This window comes from Nyctereutes procyonoides, unplaced genomic scaffold (assembly GCF_905146905.1).
Source record: "Nyctereutes procyonoides isolate TBG_1078 unplaced genomic scaffold, NYPRO_anot_genome, whole genome shotgun sequence".
In the NCBI taxonomy this organism is placed as follows: domain Eukaryota; kingdom Metazoa; phylum Chordata; class Mammalia; order Carnivora; family Canidae; genus Nyctereutes; species Nyctereutes procyonoides.
The window spans coordinates 10,669,517-10,694,397 of record NW_026575040.1 but is presented as its reverse complement, the minus strand read 5'-3'; the positions used below and the strand labels follow the sequence as shown (position 1 = coordinate 10,694,397).

The following is a 24,881-nucleotide window of genomic DNA, read 5'->3' as shown; positions in this document are numbered from 1 at the left end:
GCCAGTGCACACAATCTCACTTTACTGAGCCAAAAACAAAAATAAAAACCAAAAAACTTACATGAGAATACAACATAAGGTCAAAGAACTGGGTGTGGGAGAAAATCCCATGTCTTACTCAGCATGTCCAATACACTGGCAAACACAGTAACTGCCTTACTGTGTAAAAGGAACATCGGATTCTCATCATTTCCCAAAGCAGCAGAAAGGACATGGGGCATCTCTAAAAGGTAGCATTTAAAGCTTCCTGTAGAGAGAAAGAGGCTTGTCACAAGGAAGGCACTAACCAGTTGGTTTCTCTCTTCACAGAGGACAGAACAAATCTCATTTATTCCTCTCAATAGGTCACAGGATGCTGAAAACTATGGTGCTGCTTTCTGACTAAGCTGGACATACAAAATAGAGAGGGTTTTTCTGTGTAAAACTGGTTCTATCTCAGCTCCCCAAAGTTATATACTGGTAGACAGGTAGATGTGAGTTAGCCTAGTGAATATCAAGCTGTATCTTCCCTCCCATCCCTATACTCTTAACACAGACACACAGAGGCAGGCACACACATTCTCCCTCTCTGTCTCTTTCACTCACAGCCCCTTTCCCCAACTCACTCTCTGGGATTTCACATCAAGCAATGAATCAGAAAATGTAAATGTCTTTAAAAGAAAAATGTTTGTATGCTCACACACCATTTTGTATTTAAAGGCGCCTTCAAACTTAAGCCCTCGGTGACAGGATCCCCTGTTGTCTATCACTACAACCACATAACCCAGAGAGGCTAGGGTATTCAAGCGGAAATACTTGACTCCTTTAAACCGATTATTCACCAACTGCACCTGAGGAAGAAATACAACTTCAGTGAAATTTATTATATGGTGATACAAAAAATATAAGAGGCAGGATAGTATGAAAAGGAGAAAGCTTGAATTTCTGGTATTATTTTGCTTTTAAGATGAAATTATTTTCTTGTGGCAAGAACACTTATCATAAGATGTACCCTCTTACCAACATTTTAAACGTACAATATAGTATCATTAATTACAAGGCAATGCTGTACAGATCTCTAGAACTTACTCATCTTGCATAATTGAGATTTTGTGCTTGTTGATTGGAACTCCCTGTTTCCCCTGTCCCCGACTTATTTTTAAACTTACTTAAATTTTTTCATGTTTATGTTGCTTCTTTTTCAACTTCACACTCAAGGTTCAGGGCAATTACTGAGCAACTACAGACTTTAAAACTGTAACCAAGATATTCATTACATATGAGACAAAAGATTTAACCTGCCCCATTGAAAAGGTTAATAAAATCATTACTTCTACCCCCAAAGAACTGTGTCATTCAAATGACAGAGACAAGGATAAATCAGGTCATTTTTCTTCTCTGTCTCTTCGGGGGTTGTCCCTGGTCAGTAGCAAAAAAATTTAGTTGCTTTTTTTAAAGAGTTATTTATTCAGAGCAAGTGAGCATATGAGGCAAGGGGCAGAGGAAGAGGAAGAGAGAAAATCATTAGCTCTGCTGAGCATGGAACTCTATGCAGGGTTCAATCTCACAGGCAGGGCTCAATCTCACAACTGTGAGATAACCACCTGAGCTGAAACTAAGAGTTGAGTGCTTAACAGACCTGAGTCACCCCAGGCGCCCCCCAAAATGAAAATTTTTTTCTGACTGAAACCAATGGGAAAACCAAATCAGCACTTAAATAAGAATCAACATCTTCTTCAAGCAATGAATGCATACTGAGCATTTGCTGGGATAAACTGGGGTGTGTGTGCTGTATGTGTGTAGATAATCTTTTTCTTCTTGAATTTCTGGATATTCAGTATCACTGTAACAACTGTCAAATTGGTCTTCCTGTTTCTACTCTTGTCCTCCTATAGTCTATTCACATGGTGGATGGATGATTTTAAAATGCAAATTATGTAAGACTTTATAGCTTAGCTCTCTCCAATGGTAGAGTTTAGATCTCATTCGAAGATCCTTACCATTGCCTTTAAGATCTTATATTATCTGGCCCTTGGCTATTTCTCTGACCAGTCCTTTCATAACAAATCCCTACTTGTACACTATACTCTAACTTTATTATCAATTATTCCTAGTTGATTCTAATCCCCAGGACCTTGATATTTACTGTTCCCTCTGTCTGGAATGCTCTTCCCTCAGATCTTTAATGTAGTTCACTCCTTCATCTCATGTACTCTCAGAGATATTCCCTGAATTTCCTATCAGAATTATCCTTTTATAGTCTCTCTGCCATCCTCTTTCCCAATAATTATTTAAAGCACTTCCATTTTATTAAGTTGTATCATTTTATGTCTAGTCATTTATTATTTTCCTCATTAAGCTCCATGAAGGTGGGACATTAGTCTGATTTGTTTGCTATGGTATCCTCACTGCCTAGAATAGTACTTTGTACATAATAGGAACTCAATGCTACTTGCTGAATGAATGAATGAAAAATGGAGATAGGAGAATGAGGTTTTCGCTTTCTTTTTAAAAAGTTTTTTAATTAATTCCAGTATAGTTAACAATGTTTTCCCTTTATCTCTTGGGAGGAGGGGCAAAAAGGGAGGGAGCTGAAAAAAGAAGTACTAGGCAAAGAACACAAAAATGAGTATTTAAAGAAAACCACTTCAGGGTTCCTGAGTAGCACAGCTGGTTGGGTGTCCAGCACTTGGTTTCTGCTTGGATCCTAGTCTCACGGAAGTGGGACTGAGCCCCATGTCCGGCTCTGCACTCGGCAGGGAGTCTGCTTGGGGACTCTCCCTCTTCCTCTGTGCCATACCCTTGCACTCGCGCTCTCTCTAAAATCAATAAATCTCTAAAGAAAAAAAAAAAAACTATTTCACATCTTTGCCTGTGGTCATGCACAAGAATGGCCTCAATTGCCTATTACGAACATTTCCCCCAAGAGCCAGTGATTGTGCCTAGGCAGCCAGAGGCCTGCTCCTTCTGGAAGAAGGTACTTAAACATAATGCCCTTTGGCACTGAGAATTCAAAAGTGTCCTTCGGTATCAATTCTTCAAAACCTGTGTCCTGCTATCACTTAGCCTGCTTTCTTGTGCATTTATATTTATAGAACTGTGTCTGGCATATAGGAAACACAACATGGATTTGTTAAAGAAACATTTAAAAATATACAGCTGTTATCAATAAAAGGTTAAAGAACTAAGCCTAGATGACTTTAATCAGAAATATTTGCTTTTCTTGGATTTCACTTGTCAACTATAGACATTGCTATACTTAGTGACAAAGTAACTCACTTCATGTCACAAATTGTGACTCTTGCCAATCAGCAGATTCCCACTTTGACCTGAATATATGCCAAGAAAGAACACAGTCTGGACTGATAATAAGATTTAATCAAAGTTAACCAGGCTTTGTGTGCTATTAAAAAGATCTGGTCTTATATTAAAGAGCCTCTTCAGTCAACAAACAAGAGGATGAATGATTTCCCAATAAGTTGAAAGGCCAGAGTTATTTTATCATGTAGTCGCATGGGGAAATTTCTCTGCAAAATGAACAGAATATTCTGAGAAACTATTCCAGTAAGTGTAAAGAAGTATTTGTATTCATAAGTGCTACAAACTGAACAATTTTAATTGCACTGGTTAAGACTTTTTAAAAAGACTTATTTATTTTTAGAGAGAGAGCAAAAGAGCAAGAGAACGAAAGGGCACACATGGATGAGTGTAAGTGGGGCGGAGGGCAAAGAGAAAGAATCTTTCAAGCAGACTCCATACTGAGTGAAGAGATCGGCCAGGGGCTTGGCTTAATCCCACAACCCATGTGATCATGACCTAGGTCAAAAGTGAGTGGGATGCTCAACCAAGTGAGCTACCCAGGCACCCCAAGACTTTTTATTATGATAAAATATACAAAAATTTACCATTTCAACCATTTTAAGTGTATAATTCAGTGACATTAAGTATTCACCCTGTTATATAACCATCACCAATATCCATATCTGGAATCTTTTCATCATCTCAAAAAGAAACTCTGTATCTTATTAAATAACTCCCTATCCCTCCCCCAGTCCCTAACAATCTCTATCCCACTTTTAGTCTCCATGAGTTAGCTTCTTCTGGGTACATCATACAAGTGCAATCAAACAATATTTGTCCTTTTTTGTCTCTGGCTTATTTCACTTAGCATAATGTCTTTAAAGTTTATCCTTGTTGTACCATATATCAGAACGTCATCCCATTTTATTTATTTATTATTATTATTTTTTGTCATCGTATTTAAGTCTGAAAAGTATTTGTATGGATATACCACATTTTGGTTATTCATTCATCTATCAACGGACACTGGGTTTCTCCCATCTTCTGGCTATTGTGAACAATGCTGCATAATGAACATGGGTTCACTTGAGAGAGAGAGAGAGAGAGAGAGAGAGAGAGAGTGCAAGAGTGCACGAGCCAGGGGGGAGAAGCAGTGGGAGAGAGAGGGAGAAGCAGACTCCCCACTGCGCAGGGAGTCTGACATGGGGCTCAATCTCAGAACCCTGGGATCATGACATGAGCTGAAGGCAGATGCTTAACCGACGGAGTCACCCAGGCACCCCTCTAAACAGGAATTATAAGCCAGAGTCAGTATCAGCAGAGGCCCAATTATGCTCAAATATTAACTTGAATAATTGACTAGACACTTAAAAAACAATTCTAAAAAATATATATGTATACATAGAGATGTATGTATATAAATATGCCCACCTGAGAGGTGGGTGGAGAATGAGTGAAATAGATAATGGGGATTAAGGAGTGCACTTATTGTGATGAGCAGAATGGGTGATGTACAGAATTGTTGAATCAGTATACTCTATACCTGAAACTAATAAAACACTGTATGTTAATTATACTGGAGTTAAATAAAGTTTAAGTAAATATGCCCACCTGAGGACCACCATATATGAATAGCACAGTAGGGTATTTCTTTCCAGGTTGTAGATCATGAGGTTTGTACAGCATCCCATACAACGTAAATCCAGTAGTACTTTCAAAAGAGAAAATCTCTGGAGGGGTGTAGTCAGGAAGAGGACCTGGGAGGAGGAGATAACAAAAAGAGTATGTAAAAGGAGTTCTTATTGGAGCTCTGCAATCTGAGAGCAAGGAAAAGAAACCATAAACCCATAACCACACACAGAATAACTGACCATCTCCCTTTCAAGTGATAAGCAAGAAATTAAGTAAGAACATTTATCTTTAAAAAAACAAAATCTAATAAACATATCAAATTATTTCAAAAGTAGATACACAATATTCTGAATAATCCTTGGAGCCTAGGAGGTATTTAGATATGAAATTACACAAATACTCTGTGCTTGATTCAGTGTAACTGATGATGGTTAAGCCATATACCTGATTAGAAACTGGAAGCACAAATTTAATTCAGTCAATTTAACTTGCTCAGAGCCAGTGCTCAAAAAAACATTTGTTTCTGATCATTAGAGAATTAGCCTAACCAGGACCCAAAACAGTAACTCACTGTCAGTCTTTGGTTTACCAAAGATATACAGGACCTATCCTAAGTCTGTGTATACTGGATAATGTTACAATCTAAGCAGAGATCACCACCATATTACAAATTCTACTTGTGGACATTAGAACATACCCTGTGGCTTTGCATTAATTTCTTAATCCCTTAGCAGATATTCATGAATAAAAATACTTAACAGGAAAAAAGATCTGGGGACAAAGTGGATTAAAGATACATAAAATTATTCCATTTTTAAGAAACCAAGCATTTAAAAAATAGATAATTCACAGTGCTCTTCATTCCCACATAGAACTAGTGTTCTATCTTTTATTAAGACGGCCATTGCAAGTGTTTTAAAAGTTAAGAAAGCTACCAGCTGGTTATTCCCTAAAGCTGCAGCTTCCCTGCTCAGAGTCTTACTAGTTCAGTGTACATTATCTTCATTTGAGAAATCACCAAACATGTGAACAAATCATTCCTAGCTGCTACTATAACTATTTTATTCTTAAGTTTCAAAAAGGCCCTCCAGGGATGCCTGGCTGGCTCAGGTGGAAGAGTGCACAATTCTTCATCTTGGGGTCATGAGTTTGAGTCCCACACTGGGTATAGGAGATTACTTAAAAAAAAAAAAAACTTTAAAAAAGACCTTCCAAACCTGCTCCTGCCTAGAGTGGGAGGTAACCCATCTTACTTAGTGGTTAACAGAATAGGAAGGATGGGATCAATCAGGAACTCAGCAGCTCAGGGACAAGTGGTGGTGAGAAGTGAGAAATGTGGACATACGAAACAGGTTTAGTGTACTTATGTATAATCCTACTTGAAATCAGGTTCAGGGAAATGAGTACCTGCTGAATCCAAAATGGTGGCCCAAAATTCCTTTGTTTTGCAAGTTGGGTCATCTTCAGGGCTTGAGAGCTTGTAAAGGGACACACAGTGTGGATTCTTCTGGTTACTATACTTACTTATAAAGAAGTCACAATGCTAGAGAAAGGAGAAACAATTACTTTTTCCCCAGGGAAAAGTAAAAAAGGTGCTATATCTGCACTGGTGCTAGAGCAGGAGTATGGTAAGAGTCTGACCATTTATGTCCATATACAATGCTGACGTTAAGAGTAGACTTTTTAAAGTTTTTCCTCAGAGAATCAGACTTTGACAGGCCAATTTCACCGATTTTCACATTATTCTAAAGGAGTATTACATGAGCAGAAGGTTTTTTTTATAGGATAGGAAACCCTTTTCCAACAGGGACTTAATACCTGGCTGATGCAGCAAGAGTGGGAATAGCCACGGTCAGTCAGCCTTGTCACCTCTCCAGGATTTACATAACTGACCACATATAGGTGATGTTCTAAAGGAGAGTCCTTGGTGCCTTCAAAATATACCAGCTTCCTGACTTCATCAACCTGGATCTGCCAAAAAACAACAATAGAAAAATCAGTGCTAATGGGACCTTGGCCAAGCTAGTAACTCAACAAACAATTCCCAATTCCATTTAGAAGCATTTGAGTGACTCTTTCACTAGTGCCTCTTAAAAATTTTTTGCCACCAACGTTAATAAACCTGAGTTGGTTTGCTTATGACTTATACCTAAGAATAAATCTCTTTCACAAGGACACATGAATTGCATGCTATTATTAGTTTCGCACGTGGTCAAAATGTGCGTTTTCTTAAAATTCAAGAGTTATTTCATTAAAATGACAACACTTTAAAGGGAAAAAACATACCTGTATCACCCCTTAGGTCAATCATTCATGCCCACTTAAAAGAGTCTCATTTTAGAATCTTGTATATCTCTTAGTGCAGTATTATCTTAAGCAGTACTTTTTTGTTCTTTTGTAGAAACTTGCAAAAGTGTTTTATCTACTCGGTTGGGAAATAACTGAACTCAATTAGTTTCAGTACTGGTATAGTTTATAAATAAGTATGGATAAGATTTTTAAGTCTTCATTTGGAACTCAAAAAAACTGTAAGTAAACTCACAGCTGAATTCTTCCCAAATTACAGTAAGAGTCTAAATAAACAGCTTTTATTATCTGTTTAAAATACTAGCCTATTCAGTGTTTAATGAAATTCAAAATTTTTTTTTACACAGAAAAGAAAACAAAGATATATTTCCAAAAACAAGTATTTTTAAATGCCACTTTTTCTCTAGGAAGCTACTTCTTCATTACAAAATATTTTTCTAGCTTACATAGGTACAGAAATAAACACAGTTGAGATTAAGTAGGGCTACGTGACACATGTATGTAGAAAGGATACAAGTGATAGGAAATGCCACAACAAACATTCATGAAGTTTCATAGGTATGTGTTAATCTGTGCAAAAGGTCAGGACAGGTTCTGCTCTTGACCTAGCAGCTGGAGTCAGGCCTTTCAAAACTGAAGAAATAACAGGTTAGTTTCTGACCCCTGATTATAATGGCTCTTTTCTTTGTTTCCTGTAACTATTTTATTAGACAGAAGTATCAGAATAATCTTGAAGGGCTTGTTAAGCAGATCGCAGCATTCCACCACCAGAATTTCTGATTCAGAAGGTCTGGGGTAGGCCCAAGAATTTACCTTTCTAAAATGTTCCCAGGTGATGCTCAGGCTATGGGCTGGCCCAAGGACCATACTTTGAGAACCACTCCTCAACAGTGAGGAGCACATGGGCTTAAAGGTCTCAAAGCTTGGGGCAGTCTGGGTGGCTCAGCGGTTTAGCTGATCCATGCCGCCTTTAGCCCAGGGCCTAATCCTGGAGACCCAGGATCGAGTCCCACGTCAGGCTCCCTCCATAGAGCCTGCTTCTCCCTCTGCCTGTGCCTCTGCCTCTCTCTCTCTCTCTGAGTCTCTCATGAATAAATAAAATCTTAAAAAAAAAAAAGGTCTTAAAGCTTTACCCAATTATTGCCGTTCTTTGGGTGGGAATAAGGTCACTGGATAGAGGGGATGTAGAAGAGTAAGAAAGAGAGGCACAAACACATTAAGTAAGCAGGTCATAAAGAAGAAAATCGATGCATATAAATGCAAGTAATAGAAGGACATTTAGGTTGCCAAAATAAGATTCAGATCTGTGTAAATACAATTCTGTGGATTCCTCAGTATTATCCAACCATTATACAGTAGGAACGTTACAAGAGTATAATTTTTTGTTATCAGAACTTAGAATTCCACAGTAAGATTCTTCTCAAATGACAGTAACATCCAAGGCCCCTAAATGGAAAAAAATATTTTTTGGATATATAACCAGAAGGCCATTGTGAGACCCTCAGTGGAAATTAGACGTTAATGGTTACCTATGATATTCTAAAATTTTTACCAAGAAAACCAAACCTGAGACCCGGATCTTCATTTTTTCTCCTTAACTAGTTTGGGGACTATGAGTGACTTCTATAGTAGCTAGTACACATAATCCTTCATTAAATCTCCAAATCAATTTGAGGAAAATCATAGGCCTTCATTAAATCTTGGTAGCATAATCAACTTAACTGAATGTATCACACACATAAAGGATGGAGTTCTTAGAGCTCTCAGGAAACTAACCACATAACTGAAAGTTCAAATAGACACAAGTACTATGAAAGGCAAAAGAAAAAAATTAGAATTCATTGAATTGCCACAGAAAGCCACAAGCTAAGAGGAAAGAGGTGGATTTTCCTCTTTTTCCACATCAATCTACACTCTGTATGTATGTTAGCCACTTTGTAGGTGGTGGATAGAATTTTAAATTTGTGAGATAAGATAAATAGATAAGTGAAAGAGAATCACTACCTCAGAAGTAGTAAATCCAATTTCTAATGTATAGAAATGACATTAAGAGATATAAAAATAATTTTCAAACAATATTCTAACTCACAACTTTTGCAGATTCAGAAAATATGGACCAGCCCTTTCCTTATTAAGTAGTAACACTATATTTGAAAATGGTGAACTTAAGTAATGAGAACACACCTAATACCAGGGCTATAAAATGGGTGACTTATAACTTTCTTTTTTATTATTTTATTATTTATTTACTTTTTTGGTGACTTATAACTTAAACTAAGATTCTTCCTTTCTAAGCCTTGAGTTCTTTTAGGCCCTAACTTAATATTGTCAAAACACTGGGGTCATATAAAGTTGTACTACTGCTTTTCAGTACTGCATAAATATAGCAAATGTTGACCAAACATATCAGTAGAATAAAAGAGCATACATTAGATCCATGCCGGCCAAGAACTTCCCATTCACCACTGGTAATGGCTATTTCCTCTTTGACAGGACACTTGAAATCACCTAAAGATAAACATAGTCACCATTCAGCACTCTGAATCAAACTATAAGCAAATGAAACAATGAATAACTCTTTTTTTATAAAACTCTTTTTTCCAAAAAGGTACATTAAAAAATTCAAGTTATATCCGAGGTAATGAAATGTTTTGAAACCAAACACAGGTGATGACTACACAATATTGTGAATGTACCTACCTAATGCCACTGTTCATCTTACTTTTAAAAATATTTTAATTTTTTTAAAGTTATGTCTATGCCAGTGTGGGGCTTAAACTCATGACCCTGAGATTAAGAGTCACATGGTCTATTGCCTGAGCCAGCCAGGCACTCTGCCACTTCATTTTAAAATGTTTATTTAAGGGGCGCCTGGGTGGCTCAGTTAGCTAAGCATCTGACTCTTGATTTCAGCTCAGGTCATGATCTCAGAGCTACGAGACAGACCTGTGACAGGCTCTGCACTCAGTGGGGAGTCAGCTTGAGATTCTCTCTCTCCCTCTGCCTCTTCCCCCCAATAAATAAATAAATCTTTAAAAAGAGTAAAAGGTTTAAAATGTTCATTTTAAAGTTGTTCATTTAATGTTATGTTAATTTCACCTTCATTTTAATAAGTCTACAGTTAAAAAAAAATTCTAAGTTATGAGTCTTCACAATACTCTGGAATAATGACAGAAGGATCCACGTAAATCAAGTGAAAACAGCAAAACAGATTCTGATGGCAAAGCCAGAAAATAACTCAAAAGCAATTGTATTCTTAGACCTAGAAGTCTAATGGGTTCTAAGGCATTTCCTCTAGAAAAGCAACAAACTACTTTAAAAGCCACAAAAGAAAAAGTTTTATACAGTAAATGCCAACATGCCCCCATCTGTCTCTATGAGATTCTGTCTCAGTAAAGAAGACTCTCTTGGTGGCCAGTGACCAAAGGAGGAGGTTAGAAAAATGGAAACCATTTCTCTGCCTAGCAGCACTATGGAAAGAGACAGCTGGGGACAGGATGAGATGGTGAGATGGTAGAGGGTTTTTTATGGTTTTTATTTTTTATTTATTTATTTATTTTTTTTTTTAAAATTTTTATTTATTTATGATAGTCACACAGAGAGAGAGAGAGAGGCAGAGACACAGGCAGAGGGAGAAGCAGGCTCCATGCACCGGGAGCCCGACGTGGGACTCGATCCCGGGTCTCCAGGATCGCGCCCTGGGCCAAAGACAGGCGCCAAACCGCTGCGCCACCCAGGGATCCCCTATTTATTTATTTTTAAAAATATTTTATTTATTTATTCATGAGAGACACAGAAGGAGAGAGAGGCAGAAACACAGGCAGAGGGAGAAGCAGGCTCCATGCAGGGAGCCCGATGTGGGACTCCATCCTGGGTCTCCAGGATCACACCCCGGGCTGAAGGCGGCGCTAAACTGCTGAGCCACCAGGGCTCCACTTTTTATGGTTTTTAAAAAGATTTTATTTATTTATGCATGAGAGACTCAGAAGGAGAAGCAGGCTCTCTGCAGGGAGTCTGATGTGGGACTCAATCCCAGGACCCTGGGATCATACCCTGGGCTGAAGGCAGACACTCAGACACTGAGCCACCCAGGCATTTAGGCTTTCCATGGTAGGATCTTAATTAGGGTCCCAATTAAGGTTGAAAAAGTTGATTTATTTTTTCTTAGATGCAAAAATTCAACTTAGTACTTTAAATTTTATGTCCAGAAAATAAATATTATTTAACAATACATATAACAAATACTACTTCACATTATAGCCTGTAGAGGAGTGGGATAATAAAGTAGGTATTGAGGAAAAAGGAAGACTTGGAGCAGAAAAGTCTCAAAAGAAAGGAGGGGAAGGGAAAGAAGAGGTAGATAAACTGAGGAGCCCAGTAAGAGAAACTAAGAGGGAACAAAGAGGTTAGGCTTTGGAAATGACTATTAACTGGGGTAACAGCTCTTCTTATACTCTTCAACTGGAGTATTAGATTTTAAAAGTTACCAAGTACTGTTTTAGTTCAACTACTATTCACAGCTCTTTGACCAGTTTTCATCACTAAAATTTCTGGAATTTCCTAAGTGGATTTAATTTATCAACAACAGAGGAGTTGGTAAGGCCAATTTCACCCTAAGGGCCAAGTTAAACTAAGGCTCTCAACGAAGAGATTCTTTATCTTGGTTATAACAAGATCCAGTCTGCCTAAAAAAATTAGGCTAAGGAAAGTAACAGAGTCAGAGGCAGTATTTATTTTGCTAGTCCTATGATATACCTATTCCCCCAATAAGAATGATACTTAAAAGGCCTTTTTTGAGAAAAACAACTCACTTGAAAAGTCGGAAAAGGATTCAGACATTTCTCCAAAGAAGATATACGAATGGATAATAACATGTGAAAAGATGCACAATGCTACTAGTCATTAGAGAATCCAAGTCAAAGACACAATGACATACCACTTCATACCTACTAGGATGGCTATATCCAAAACAAACAAACACACAAAATAACGACTGTTGTCAAGAATGGTCATAAACTGAAGCCTCTGAGCACTGCAGATGGGAACGTAGAATGTTGCAACTGCCACAGAAAAGAATATGATGGCGCCTCAAAAAATTAAAAATAGAATTGCCATATGATCCAGTAATTTCACTTCTAAGGTATATACCCAAAAGAACTGAAAGCAGGGTCTCAAAACAGATATCTGTATACTCATCATGTTCATAGCAGCTCTAGTCACAAAAGCCAAAACGTGGAAGGAACTCAAAATGTCTGTAGACAGATGAATGGAAAACACAATGTGGTCTATACATACAAATTAATATATTCAGCCTTTAAAAGGAAGGACATTCTCACAAATGCTATGACGTGGATAACACTTGAGGACATTATGCAAAGTGAATAAATCAGACATGAAAAGGCAAATACTGTATAATATAACTCCACTTATAGGAAGTATTTAGAGTAGTCAAAATCATACAGACAAAAAGTAGTTGTCAGAGGTTGAGGGGAAGGAGCAATAAGCTAAACTGAGAATTATTTATCGGGCAGTTTCAGTTTTGGAAGATGAAAAAAGTTCTGGAGGAAGAGAGTGGTTATGGTTGCCTAACAATATGAATATACTTAACGCCACTCAACAGTATACTGAAATGGTTAAAATGGTAGATTTTGTTATGTACATTTTGCCACAATTAAAAAAATGGCTATATTGAGTCTGTTAAGTTACAAATGGCAGTTAAGCATATAACATTATCATAAAATGTCTACTATTCCAAAATAAACTCTTTATTATTAAGGTAGAAAACTATAATTCAATTAAAAAACCAGAAACGGGGGGATCCCTGGGTGGCGCAGCGGTTTGGCGCCTGCCTTTGGCCCAGGGCGCGATCCTGGAGACCCGGGATCGAATCCCACGTCGGGCTCCCGGTGCATGGAGCCTGCTTCTCCCTCTGCCTGTGTCTCTGCCTCTCTCTCTCTCTCTGTGTGTGTGTGACTATCATAAATAAATAAAAATTAAAAAAATCTTTAAAAAAAAAAAAAAAAAACAGAAACGGGATCCCTGGTTGGCTCAGCGGTTTAGTGCCTGCCTTTAGCCCACGGCGTGATCCTAGAGTCCTGGGATCGAGTCCCATGTAGGGCTCCCTGCATGGAGCCTGCTTCTTCCTCTGCCTGTGTCTCTGCCTCTCTTTCTCTCTCTCTCTGTGTCTCTCATGAATAAATAAAATCTTATACAATAAAATAAAATAAAATAAAATACAATACAATAAAATAAATAAAATAAAATAAAATAAAATAAAATAAAATAACAAATTCAGGAGAACTATTGGATATACCATTTCACTTTTTCTAGGCTTACATATCCATTCTGTATTACATTTCCCAGAAAGAAAACCATCACTTTTTAAAGATAAATTAACTTCAGCTGCCACAATATTTAATTTCACTTTGGGCAACATAATTATATCAATCTGAAGAGCTATAACCATATTAACTTCAGTGTAGATGCATACAAGATTAAAAAAAAAAAAAAACTATTAGGGGCACCTGGGTGGCTTGGTCAGTTAAGTGGCTCCTGAGTCTTGATTTCTGCTCAGGTGTTGATCTCAGGGTCCTGGGACTGAGCCCCATGTTGGGCTCCGTGCTCAGTGGGGAGTTTGCTTCTCCCACTCCCTCTGCTCCCCACCCCCATTCTCAACTCATGCTCTCTCCCCTATACTGGTACTCTCTCTTGCTCTCTAAAGAAGTAAATCTTTTTTTTTTTTTAAAGATTTAAAAAATATTTTTAAGAGAGACACAGTGAGAGAGAGAGAGAGAGAGAGAAAGAGAGAGAGGCAGAGAGAGAGAGGCAGGCAGAGAGAGGGAGAAGCAGGCTCCACGCAGGGAGCCTGACCTGGGACTCAATCCCGGGTCTCCAGGATCACACCCTGGGCTGAATCTGGCACTAAACCGCTGAGCCACCAGGGCTGCCCTAAATAAGTAAATCTTAAAAGAAAATGACCCAGTATGTAAAAAACATATAAAAATAACTTTTTTAAAAAAAATTTTATTTATTTATTCATGAGAGACACAGAGAGGCAGAGATACAGGCAGAGGGAGAAGCAGGCTCCATGCAGGGAGCCCGACGTGGGACTCGATCCCCGGACTGGGATCACATCCTGAGCCAAAGGCAGATGCTCAACTGCTGAGCTACCCAGGAGTCCCTAAAAATAACTTTTTTAAAAGTTTTTTTTTTTAAAGATTTTATTTATTTGACACACACAGAGAGAGAGAGAGAGAGAGCACAAGCAGGCAGAGCAGCAGGCAGAGGGAGGAGAAGCAGGCTCCCTACTGAGCAGAGAGCCTGATGTAGGGCTTGATCTCAGGACCCTGGGATTGTAACCTGAGCTGAAGGCAGACGCTTAACTGACTGAGCCACCCAGGTGCCCCTAAAAACAGTTTTTTAAATCTCAATATGATTTGGGCTCACTTTAATTAAAAATTACAGTCAAGGCAAAAGTAGAAAGCAAAAATAAGTAATTCCATTCCCAGAGATTACTATTAGTAGTTTCTTACATTATCTATCAACATTATCTATCTGTGATTTCATATATGTATATTTTTAACTTATGTATTGTTTAATGAAGTACTGATGTTTATAAAGTATGCAAAAGAGACATTATATTACCTTGCCTTCCCACACCTTCTGCCCCCAACATATGTATATATATATATATTTCAAATAAAAATGGATTTCTTACTTGGGGCAGGCAGCCCACCACTGGATCGTTTATATCTGCTCTCCTTTAAAATGGATGTGATTTTGTATAAATGACGGAAACCTGTTTTGCATTCAGAGGCAAAAATAAATTCAATTTCATCTTCATGACTTTGGGGAAAAACATGAAAGATGTCATGGATCTGTAAAATGAATAGCTTAATTTACTATACACATTAATGAAAATACTACATAAACAATTCAATTAAGCTGGAGAAAAAAGAATTACTTGGTAAATACATTTTGGAATTTAAATAACTGGCAATGCTAGTGGGTACTGTACATTTCTAATATAGATTTGGTCTGGTCCTTTCAGAATTATCTTAATTTAGTCATAGACTTCTTCCATTGAGAAATATTCCCAAATGGTGAAAAAAGAAAAATATGACCAAAAGCTTTCTCTTGCTCACCATCTCTGTAATCCTTTGAAACATGGCATGAGGTTTAATGATATAAATCTTACTACAGAATATTATTACTTATTCTTACCTAAAATCTTACTACTTTTCTTTTCCAAAGAGAAATATTATAACAGTTGAAAGGTGAATAATCTGAAGCCTGTACTCAGCCAAAGAGTGATCTGGCTTTATTTATTTTGTATCTTAAGTTTTTTCCCACTAAATTGGAAACTAAAAAACTCAATCACAGATTGGTAAATTCTGTATAGTTTGTCAACTTAAAAATCTCTTCTAGTCCTCCTCAGAGGCACTGTGATGCTGTTTTCAATACCTGATGTGTCCAGGAATAAGGGCAAATTTGTAGCCAAGAAGATGTCATTTCAATGACATCTATGTTTTTTTTTCAATGATATCTTTTTTATTATGACATCTACTTTCTATCTACAAACCATTCCATTCTGCAACCATCATTCCAATTTGAAATGTTCAAACTAAGCAAATAACATTCATGGTTACTTTGAATTTAAGAATTTCATTTTGATAGTTTGCTATGAAACTTCACTTGCTTCAGCATTCTGAGAAAATATGTAACCGAGTACAGAAAACATACGTACATTTATCCAGATGTCTGTTGTTTCTTCATAGATAATTAGTGGCGTCACAGAGTCAGGCACCGACTCGATAAGTCTCTGTCTTTCCATGGCATCATCTTCTACTGGGATAAATAATTCAGGTGAGATCAACACTATCTGTAGGCGAGTTTGGGAGCGATCTAGTAGAATGGACCAAGCACTATTTAAACAAACAAACAAAAAAGCACCAAAAATAAAGCAAGCTCTCAGAAAATGAATATCCCCCTACTCTCTTCCTTAATACCCATCAATTATTTCTGTAATCACAAAGAATTGCTTTAAGTAAATGTTAGATTATCACCTAGAAGCGGCTAATTAAAAGTATTAGCTTATTGTATACTTATTTTCTAAAGTTAGGCTTGAGTTTTTTAAAAAGTGGTTTTCTTTAAACTCTTAAAACCACAGATGACCTATGAAATTGTTTTCTCCCTTTAGTGTCAACAATTTCCGGCCTTGTGAAACTCCTATTGCCTACCTTAGGAACTATATGTAATCACCTTCACATAAAACTCTACAAAAATTTTTGCTTCAATTATATAATAGAAAAAATATAGGTTCCTTCATGTGAGCCTTAAAGTCATACAATTTAACCACACACACACAAAACACTAATACCATGACTGGCTATGTAAGAGACGGCATTAGGCATTACAACGCAGTAATTGCATATAGAATTACAAATCCACAAGCCCATTTAGCTCAGGATGAATTCTCTGTGCAGAAATAACAACTCTGCAAATTTGCATAATAAAGGCATCTCCAACTGAAGGGCAAGCTTAGTAACGTAAACACTTCTAAAGTTCTGGATTCTAAATTACTTGTAAAGAAGTGACAATTTAACATACGCACTATTTTCCCTCTGGAGTCCATCCAGCTCTGGCAATATATTCAACTCCTTCAAACAGAATCTCAAAAGGCTGAATTAGTTCCTTATCTATGACATCGATAATCTATTAGAAAAGAAATAAAAATCAAGTTACAGAAGAGTCAGATCATTAACTAGTTTACTAGTCTACCTAAATCATAATCATTAACAGCATGACATTTTTTCAGATTTAGGTATTTTAAAAAGGCATGAGGGATAGAGCAAAACCAGCAGTAAGTTGTGGGTTACCTACACCGCTGTGCTCTTCATGCCTAAAAAAGTTTTAAGCACAAGAATTAGTATAGTTTACAGGTCTTTTTCCATGAGTTTATACTAACAGAGCCCTTGCTAATAACTTGTCAAAACACATTTTAATTACTTTATTTAGACTCTAGTATCAAAGAAAAACTACTGTCCCTAGTTCCCTATATTTTAGCCTAATATGTGATTTCTGTAATATATTGTGAAATGGCCCTAAGCAAGTAAACTTTTTTCCTTTAAAAATCTAGCCAACAGGGATCCCTGGGTGGCGCAGCGGTTTGGCGCCTGCCTTTGGCCCAGGGCACGATCCTGGAGACCCGGGATCGAATCCCACATCGGGCTCCCGGTGCATGGAGCCTGCTTCTCCCTCTGCCTGTCTGTCTGTCTGTCTGTCTGTCTCTCTCTCTCTCTCTGTCTCTCTCTCTCTCTCTCTCTGTGACTATCATAAATAAATAAAAAAAATTAAAAAAAATTAAAAAAAAATCTAGCCAACACACAAAATTAAGTTGCAAAAAAAAAAAAGGGCAAAGGATCTGAATAGATAATTCTCCAACAAAAATATACAAATGGTCAATAAGCACATGAAAAGATACTCAATGTCATCAGCCATCAGGAAAATTTAAGTCAAAATCACAATGAGATACAACTTCACACTTAGTAGGTGACTATAATAAATAAAACAAACAATATAAGTATTGATGAGGATTTGTGGAGAGACTGGAAACTCCCACAATGGGAATGTAAAATAGTGCAACCACTTTGGGCAAATAGTCTGGTAGTTAGTTTCTCAAAAGGTTAAACACAGAGCTATCATATGCTGAACAATTCCACTTCTAGGTATCTATCAAGAGAAATGAAAACATATACCCAGATTCATGGTCATATTATTCGTTAATAGCCAAAAGTGGAAACACCTTAATTGTCCAAAACTGATGAGTAGTTAAATAAAATGTGGTATAGCTATTCAATAGAATATTACTGGGTGATACAAAGAAAGAAAGTGCTGGGGCCCTTGGCTGGTTTAGTTGGAAGAGTATATGTCCCTTGATCTTGAGGCTGTGAGTTCAAGCCCTGTGTTGATTACTTAAATAAATAAAAACTTAAAAAAAAAAAAAAGGCAAGATAGTACTGATACATGGTGCAATATAGATGGAACTTGAAGACATGATGCTAAGTGACAGAAACCAGACTAGATACTGTATGATTCCATTTATATGAAGTGTCCAAAATAGGCAAATCTATGGATAGAAAGTAGACTAGTGGTTGCTCAGTGCTAAGGGATATAGGAAGGTTGGAGGGTGATGATTAAGGAATGTGGGGTTTCTTTTTGGGGTGATGAAAATGTTCTAAAATTGACTATAGTGATGGGTTACATAATTCTGCGAATATACAAAAAGTCATTCTAAAATTTAAACGAACAAACTGTATTATATGTGAATATATACATCTCAATAAACCTGTTAAAGTCTAGCCGAGAAGACTGGTTTTTGTTTTGTAAGCAGGCTCCACACCTGGCATGGAGTTCAAAGGGGGCTTGAACTCACAGCCCTGACATCAAGACCTGATCTGAGATGAAGAGTTGGATGGTTAACTGACTTAGCCACCCAAGTACCCCAAGAAGACTGTTTTTCAATTAATCTTGTGTGCATTCAGCTTATAAGCATTTGACTGTCCAGTTGGGAAGCAGTACAACAGAAATGTGGGACATCTATCTAATACAGAATGTAAGTCCTAGTCAATGACTGCTATTTTTTTTTTTAACTATTGATCTGTAGAATTAACAATAGTAAAGAGGAAAAACTTCTGGAAAGGAGTGATAAATATGCACATCCCTATATTTTTATCTTGGGAACCAGCAAAAAGTTTCAAAGCAGAAGGTCAGGTCAACTTGAAATCATGGTCCACAGATATCTCAGCAAGGTGAGTAAATTCAAAAAGCTCAACATCACTCAGCAGCAGGGAAATACAAATCAAAACCATAATGGGATACCATGTCACACCCACTAGAATGGCTAAAATGTTTAATGAGTTAAGAAACGAAAGATGTTGGCAAGGATGTGGAGAAAGGGGAACCCTCTTACACTGTTGGTAGGAATGCAAGCTGATGCAGCCACTCTGGAAAACAGCATGAAGGTTCCTCAAAAAGTTGAAAACAGAGCTACCCTATGATCTAGCAATTTCACTACTAGGGATTTACCCCAAAGATATAAATGTATTGCAAAGGGCACCCACACCCCAATATTTATAGCAGCAATGTCCATAATAGCCAAACTATGAAAAGAGCCCAGATGTCCATCGACAGATGAATAGATAAAGAAGAGGTGGTGTATATATACAATGGAATACTACTCAGCCATCAGAAAAATGAAATCTTGCCATTTGCAATGACAGAGATGGAACTAAAGGGTATTATGCTAAGTGTAATAAGACAATCAGAGAAAGACAATTATCATACGATCTCCTCACATGTGGAATTTAAGAAACAGAGGAACACAGGGGAAGAGAGGGAAAAAAAGATGAAATCAGAGAGGGAGACAAACCATAAGAGACCCTTAATCATAGGAAACAAATTGAGGGTTGCTGGAGGGGAAGGGGGTGGAGGGATGGGATAATTGGGTGATGGACATTAAGGAGGGCATGTGATGTAATGAGCACTGGGTGTTATAGAAGACTGATAAATCACTGACCTCTACTTCTGAAACCAATAAGACATTATATATTAATTAACTGACTTTAAATCAAAAAAACTGAGTTAAAAAAAATTAAAGAATGTATCTAAGATATTTACTAAACAGACTAGTTAAGTTACACAAAAAGTCAGCTCAACATTTTATACTTACCCTTCCTTCAGCATCAATCATTATTTCTGACATCTTAAAAGTGACTTTTGGATTTGCTGTGCCTTTAGAAAGAGACATAAATGAATAGTAATGCATATCCAAAATTATTCAAACCAATTTTGTCAGATCAACCCCCCTGACACTTTAGTTAAGTCAAGAATATTGTAGAATCAAGGCTTTATAAGAATCTCAAAACTCCAATTCAAATTCATAATTCTCAACATAGGTATCAAAAGATAAAAAAAAAACTGGAAAATAAAGAATCAGTATGCAATAAATAAGAGAAATTCTGCATCATTTTGTAATTGAAATATGGCAAAGAGCAAAACAGGAAAAAAAATGACTGATTTATTCAGAATATAATCCCTTAAAAATCTTTATTTCATAGCAAAGACTCCTTTTTTTTCTCATTACTTGTAGTAACCAGCTTTGTGTACTTCCCAACCTTTGAAAATAATTAAATAATAAGATCAGCTTGTAATTAGAAAATCTACTTCAGTGACAATGATAACTTACCTTCACTAAAGGCTTTAACTGATCAATATTGACCATTCTTTGGATGAATGCAGAGAGAATCTTGTTTGGAAAGTAGAAATGAGTGAATATAAATGTTGATGGAATATAGTACCTGTTTTAGGATAACGGAATGAATCTGCCCTCCTTGTTTCCAACATAGGGGATGTAACATGAATAATTTCCACCTCAGATTCATCATTTTCTTCATATAGAATTCTCAGAATTTTGCTGCCATTGGGAGCTTAAAAGAAATTTAAATATTGAAAATCTAGAAGAATTATTCCAGAGAGTAATCATAACTAACCATTCCTTCTAGCAGTATATTTCCCAAAGTGAAAAATAATTTATGTACAAAATATGCTGCCTTTTGTGTATGAAACTATCACCAGTCTTTGCACTAGGAAGGTGAGTTACTACTAAACCATTTCTGCTAGTTAAAGGAAGGCAAAACCTGAAGATAATTATGTACATATACACACACATATATATGTTTAATTTTTAACTAGGCTCCATGCCCAACATGGGGCTTGAACTCCTTGAACTCACGACCTTGAGATTAAGAGCCACATGCTTTACCAACTGAGTCAGGTGCCCCTGTACCTTATACACATTTAAAACTTGCACTTATGAAGGATTTCAGTCCCTGCATACCTTTTCTTTTTAAGATTTTATTTATTTATTCATGGGAGACAGACAGAGAGAGAGAGAGAGAGAGAGAAAGAGGCAGAGACATAGGCAGAGGGAGAAGCAGGCCCATGCAGGGAGCCCAACGTGGGATTCGATCCCAGGTCTCCAGGATCACGCCTTGGACTGAAGGCAGTGCTAAACTGCTGAGCCACCCGGGCTGCCCAGTCCCTGCATACCTTAAAATGCATTCCTTGTGGAAAAATGAATTACTCAATTATATTTATAATATTTGCTATAACAAAATAAATGCTATTTTTTTTTACTTATTTATGATAGTCACACAGAGAGAGAGAGAGAGAGAGAGAGAGAGAGAGAGAGGCAGAGACACAGGCAGAGGGAGAAGCAGGCTCCATGCACTGGGAGCCCGATGTGGGATTCGATCCCGGGTCTCCAGGATCACGCCCCGGGCCAAAGGCAGGCGCCAAACCGCTGCGCCACCCAGGGATCCCTAAATGCTATTTTTAAAAAAGATTTTATTCATTTATTTGAGAGAAAGAGCAAGAGCAGTGGGGAGAGGCAGAAAGAGAAGGAGAGAGAGTCCCAAGAGGACTCTGTGCTGAGCATGGAGCCCAGTGTGGGGCTCAATCCCACAACCCCAATACCATGACCTGAGCTGAAACCAAGAGTTAGATGTCCAACCAACTGTGCCACCTAGGTGGCTTCTAATGCTATTTAAAGAGTCCAGTATTCTTTTAATGGTTTCTCTAATTCATATCAAAATCTTGTTCTAAGGGGGCACCTGGTGGCTTCGTTGGTTAAACGGTCTGCCTTCGGCTTAGGTTATGATCTTGGAATTCCGGGACTGAGCCCCTATCAGGCTCCTTGCTGAGTGGGGAGCTTGCTTCTCCCTCTCCCTCTGCTCCTCCCCCTCAAGCCCTGCTCATGTTCTCTCTTGCTTGCTTGCTCTCTCTCTCAAATAAATAAATATTTTTAAAAAATCTTATTCTAACAAACAGTTATGGTAAAACATTTTTTTATATTATTTATATTCTTAATAATTACTGGTAGGATCCAATCTTCATGACTTCATAATCTACTATTCAGGACTTAGCATCTGTGCACTTAACTAATTGGCAGTTGGATCTCATATTTTAATTAAGTTATATTATTTTGAACCCCCTTACTTGTTTCAGCTTCTGGACACCACCAGTAGCCAGAATATCTATCAAATTCTTCTTGAAGAACAAAGGTAGCAACTCCAGCTGATCTGGGATCTTCTTCCATGTTGGCTAGTTCTGGACAAATATAAACAGCAAGATTATCACAGGAAGTTCTCTATCTTTTTCATAGGTACTAAGCACAATGATTTAGTTTATTCTGAAATGCAACTGTAGTATTATGGTGAACTCTGGAGCCAATGGACTAGATTTAAACCTGAACTCCATCATTTACTTACTGACCTTGGGCAAATCACCCAACTTCATTCCACTGCAGTGTCCCACTTGTAAATGGGAATAAGAAATGTATCACATAAGGTTGTTAGGATTAAATGAGTTAATTCACATAAAGCACTTAAAATACATCCTGAACCAAAATATGTTCTACATAAATATCAGTTATTATTTCCCCATTTCATTAGCATCATGGAAAAAACACAAAACAAAACCATGTAAAGGGTCACAGTGACTTGTAATTTACACCCAGAAAAGTCCAACATTACACCTAGTATGGGTCCTGCACATCCTGTAATCTCATTGTTCCTCCCACCTCCCTTTCTTCCATTCAACTAGAACATTTTAGCTTTTATAACTGTTTCACACTTTCCAGCAAATAGTGTAAAGGGAACTCTTGCTTTAAAAATAAACCCATCGAATTTTAAAAAAGAAAACCATAGCTGGGGGCATCACAATGCCAGATTTCAGGTTGTACTACAAAGCTGTGGTCATCAAGACAGTGTGGTACTGGCACAAAAACAGACACATAGATCAATGGAACAGAATAGAAAATCCAGAAGTGGACCCTCAACTTTATGGTCAACTAATATTTCATAAAGGAGGAAAGACTATCCACTGGAAGAAAGACAGTCTCTTCAATAAATGGTGCTGGGAAAATTGGACATCCACATGCAGAAGAATGAAACTAGACCACTCTCTTGCACCATACACAAAGATAAACTCAAAATGGATGAAAGATCTAAATGTGAGACAAGATTCCATCAAAATCCTAGAGGAGAACACAGGCAACACCCTTTTTGAACTGGGCCACAGTAACTTCTTGCAAGATACATCCACTAAGGCAAAAGAAACAAAAGCAAAAATGAACTATTGGGACTTCATCAAGATAAGAAGCTTTTGCACAACAAAGGATACAGTCAACAAAACTAAAAGACAACCTACAGAATGGGAGAAGATATTTGCAAATGACGTATCAGATAAAGGGCTAGTTTCCAAGATCTATAAAGAACTTATTAAACTCAACACCAAAGAAACAAACAATCCAATCTTGAAATGGGCAAAAGACATGAACAGAAATCTCACAGAGGAAGACAAAGACATGGCCAACATGCACATGAGAAAATGCTCTGCATCACTTGCCATCAGGGAAATACAAATCAAAACCACAATGAGATAGTACCTCACACCAGTGAGAATGGGGAAATTTAACAAGGCAGGAAACCACAAATGTTGGAGAGGATGCGGAGAAAAGGGAACCCTCTTACACTGTTGGTGGAAATGTGAAATGGTGCAGCCACTCTGGAAAACTGTGTGGAGGTTCCTCAAAGAGTTAAAAATAGACCTGCCCTATGACCCAGCAATTGCACTGTTGGGGATTTACCCCAAAGATACAGATACAGTGAAACGCCGGGACACCTGCACCCCGATGTTTATAGCAGCAATGTCCACAAGAGCCAAACTGTGGAATGAGCCTCAGTGTCCATCGAAAGATGAATGGATAAAGATGTGGTTTATGTATACAATGGAATATTACTCAGCCATTAGAAATGACAAATACCCACCATTTGCTTCAACGTGGATGGAACTGGAGGGTATTATGCTGGGTATAAGTCAATTGGAGAAGGACAAACATATGTTCTCATTCATTTGGGGAATATAAATAATAGTGAAAGGGAATAGAAGGGAAGGGAGAAGAAATGGGTAGGAAATATCAGAAAGGGAGACAGAACATAAAGATTCCTAACTCTGGGAAACGAACTAGGGGTGGTGGAAAGGGAGGAGGGCGGGGGGTGGGGGTGAATGGGTGACGGGCACTGAGGGGGGCACTTGACGGGATGAGCACTGGGTGTTATTCTGTATGTTGGCAAATTGAACACCAATAAAAAATAAATTTATCATTAAAAAAATAAAAATAAACCCATCAATAAAGCTTAAAAAAAATAAACCCATCAAAACCACAAAGCCATAATTTTATGAGATTTTATGACATGGAGAAATGTTTCTAATATACTTGGATTTCAAAAAAGCATTATTAAAAAATAATAAAATAAAAATAAATAAAAAAGCATTATTACTAGAAGACATGTATACACTAATTTCATTCAAAAAATGTTAAGCAAACATATATTTAAAAAAGTGTTGGGATACAAACCAAAATGTGGTTTATATTCTTTCCAAATAATGAGACACACTATGGGTAAGAATTTCTTTGTATTTGGAAAAAAATATTTTAATTGCTTTATAATTTACAAAATCTTAGGTGTACCATTATTTGTGAAAAATATATTTGTGTAACGAATCACATCCTAACAAGACACAGAATATTTCCAACACCC

The 24,881-nt window shown here is 37.3% G+C and overlaps 1 protein-coding gene across 2 annotated transcripts in view; it reads right to left on the bottom strand.

Annotated features, from left to right (window-relative positions):
• DPP8 (dipeptidyl peptidase 8) overlaps positions 1-24,881 on the bottom strand; it is a 67,741-nt gene that overhangs the window by 10,764 nt on the left and 32,096 nt on the right. For both annotated transcript variants that reach the window (XM_055319841.1, XM_055319842.1), the window contains exons 6-16: positions 22,276-22,386; positions 20,577-20,705; positions 19,949-20,010; positions 16,832-16,932; positions 15,965-16,142; positions 14,936-15,095; positions 9,647-9,726; positions 6,730-6,882; positions 6,319-6,454; positions 4,891-5,036; positions 684-830 (exon numbers count right to left, since the gene is read on the bottom strand). In XM_055319841.1, the coding sequence (XP_055175816.1) occupies positions 684-830; positions 4,891-5,036; positions 6,319-6,454; positions 6,730-6,882; positions 9,647-9,726; positions 14,936-15,095; positions 15,965-16,142; positions 16,832-16,932; positions 19,949-20,010; positions 20,577-20,705; positions 22,276-22,386 (1,403 nt within the window). The remainder of the gene's footprint in view (positions 1-683; positions 831-4,890; positions 5,037-6,318; positions 6,455-6,729; positions 6,883-9,646; positions 9,727-14,935; positions 15,096-15,964; positions 16,143-16,831; positions 16,933-19,948; positions 20,011-20,576; positions 20,706-22,275; positions 22,387-24,881) is intronic.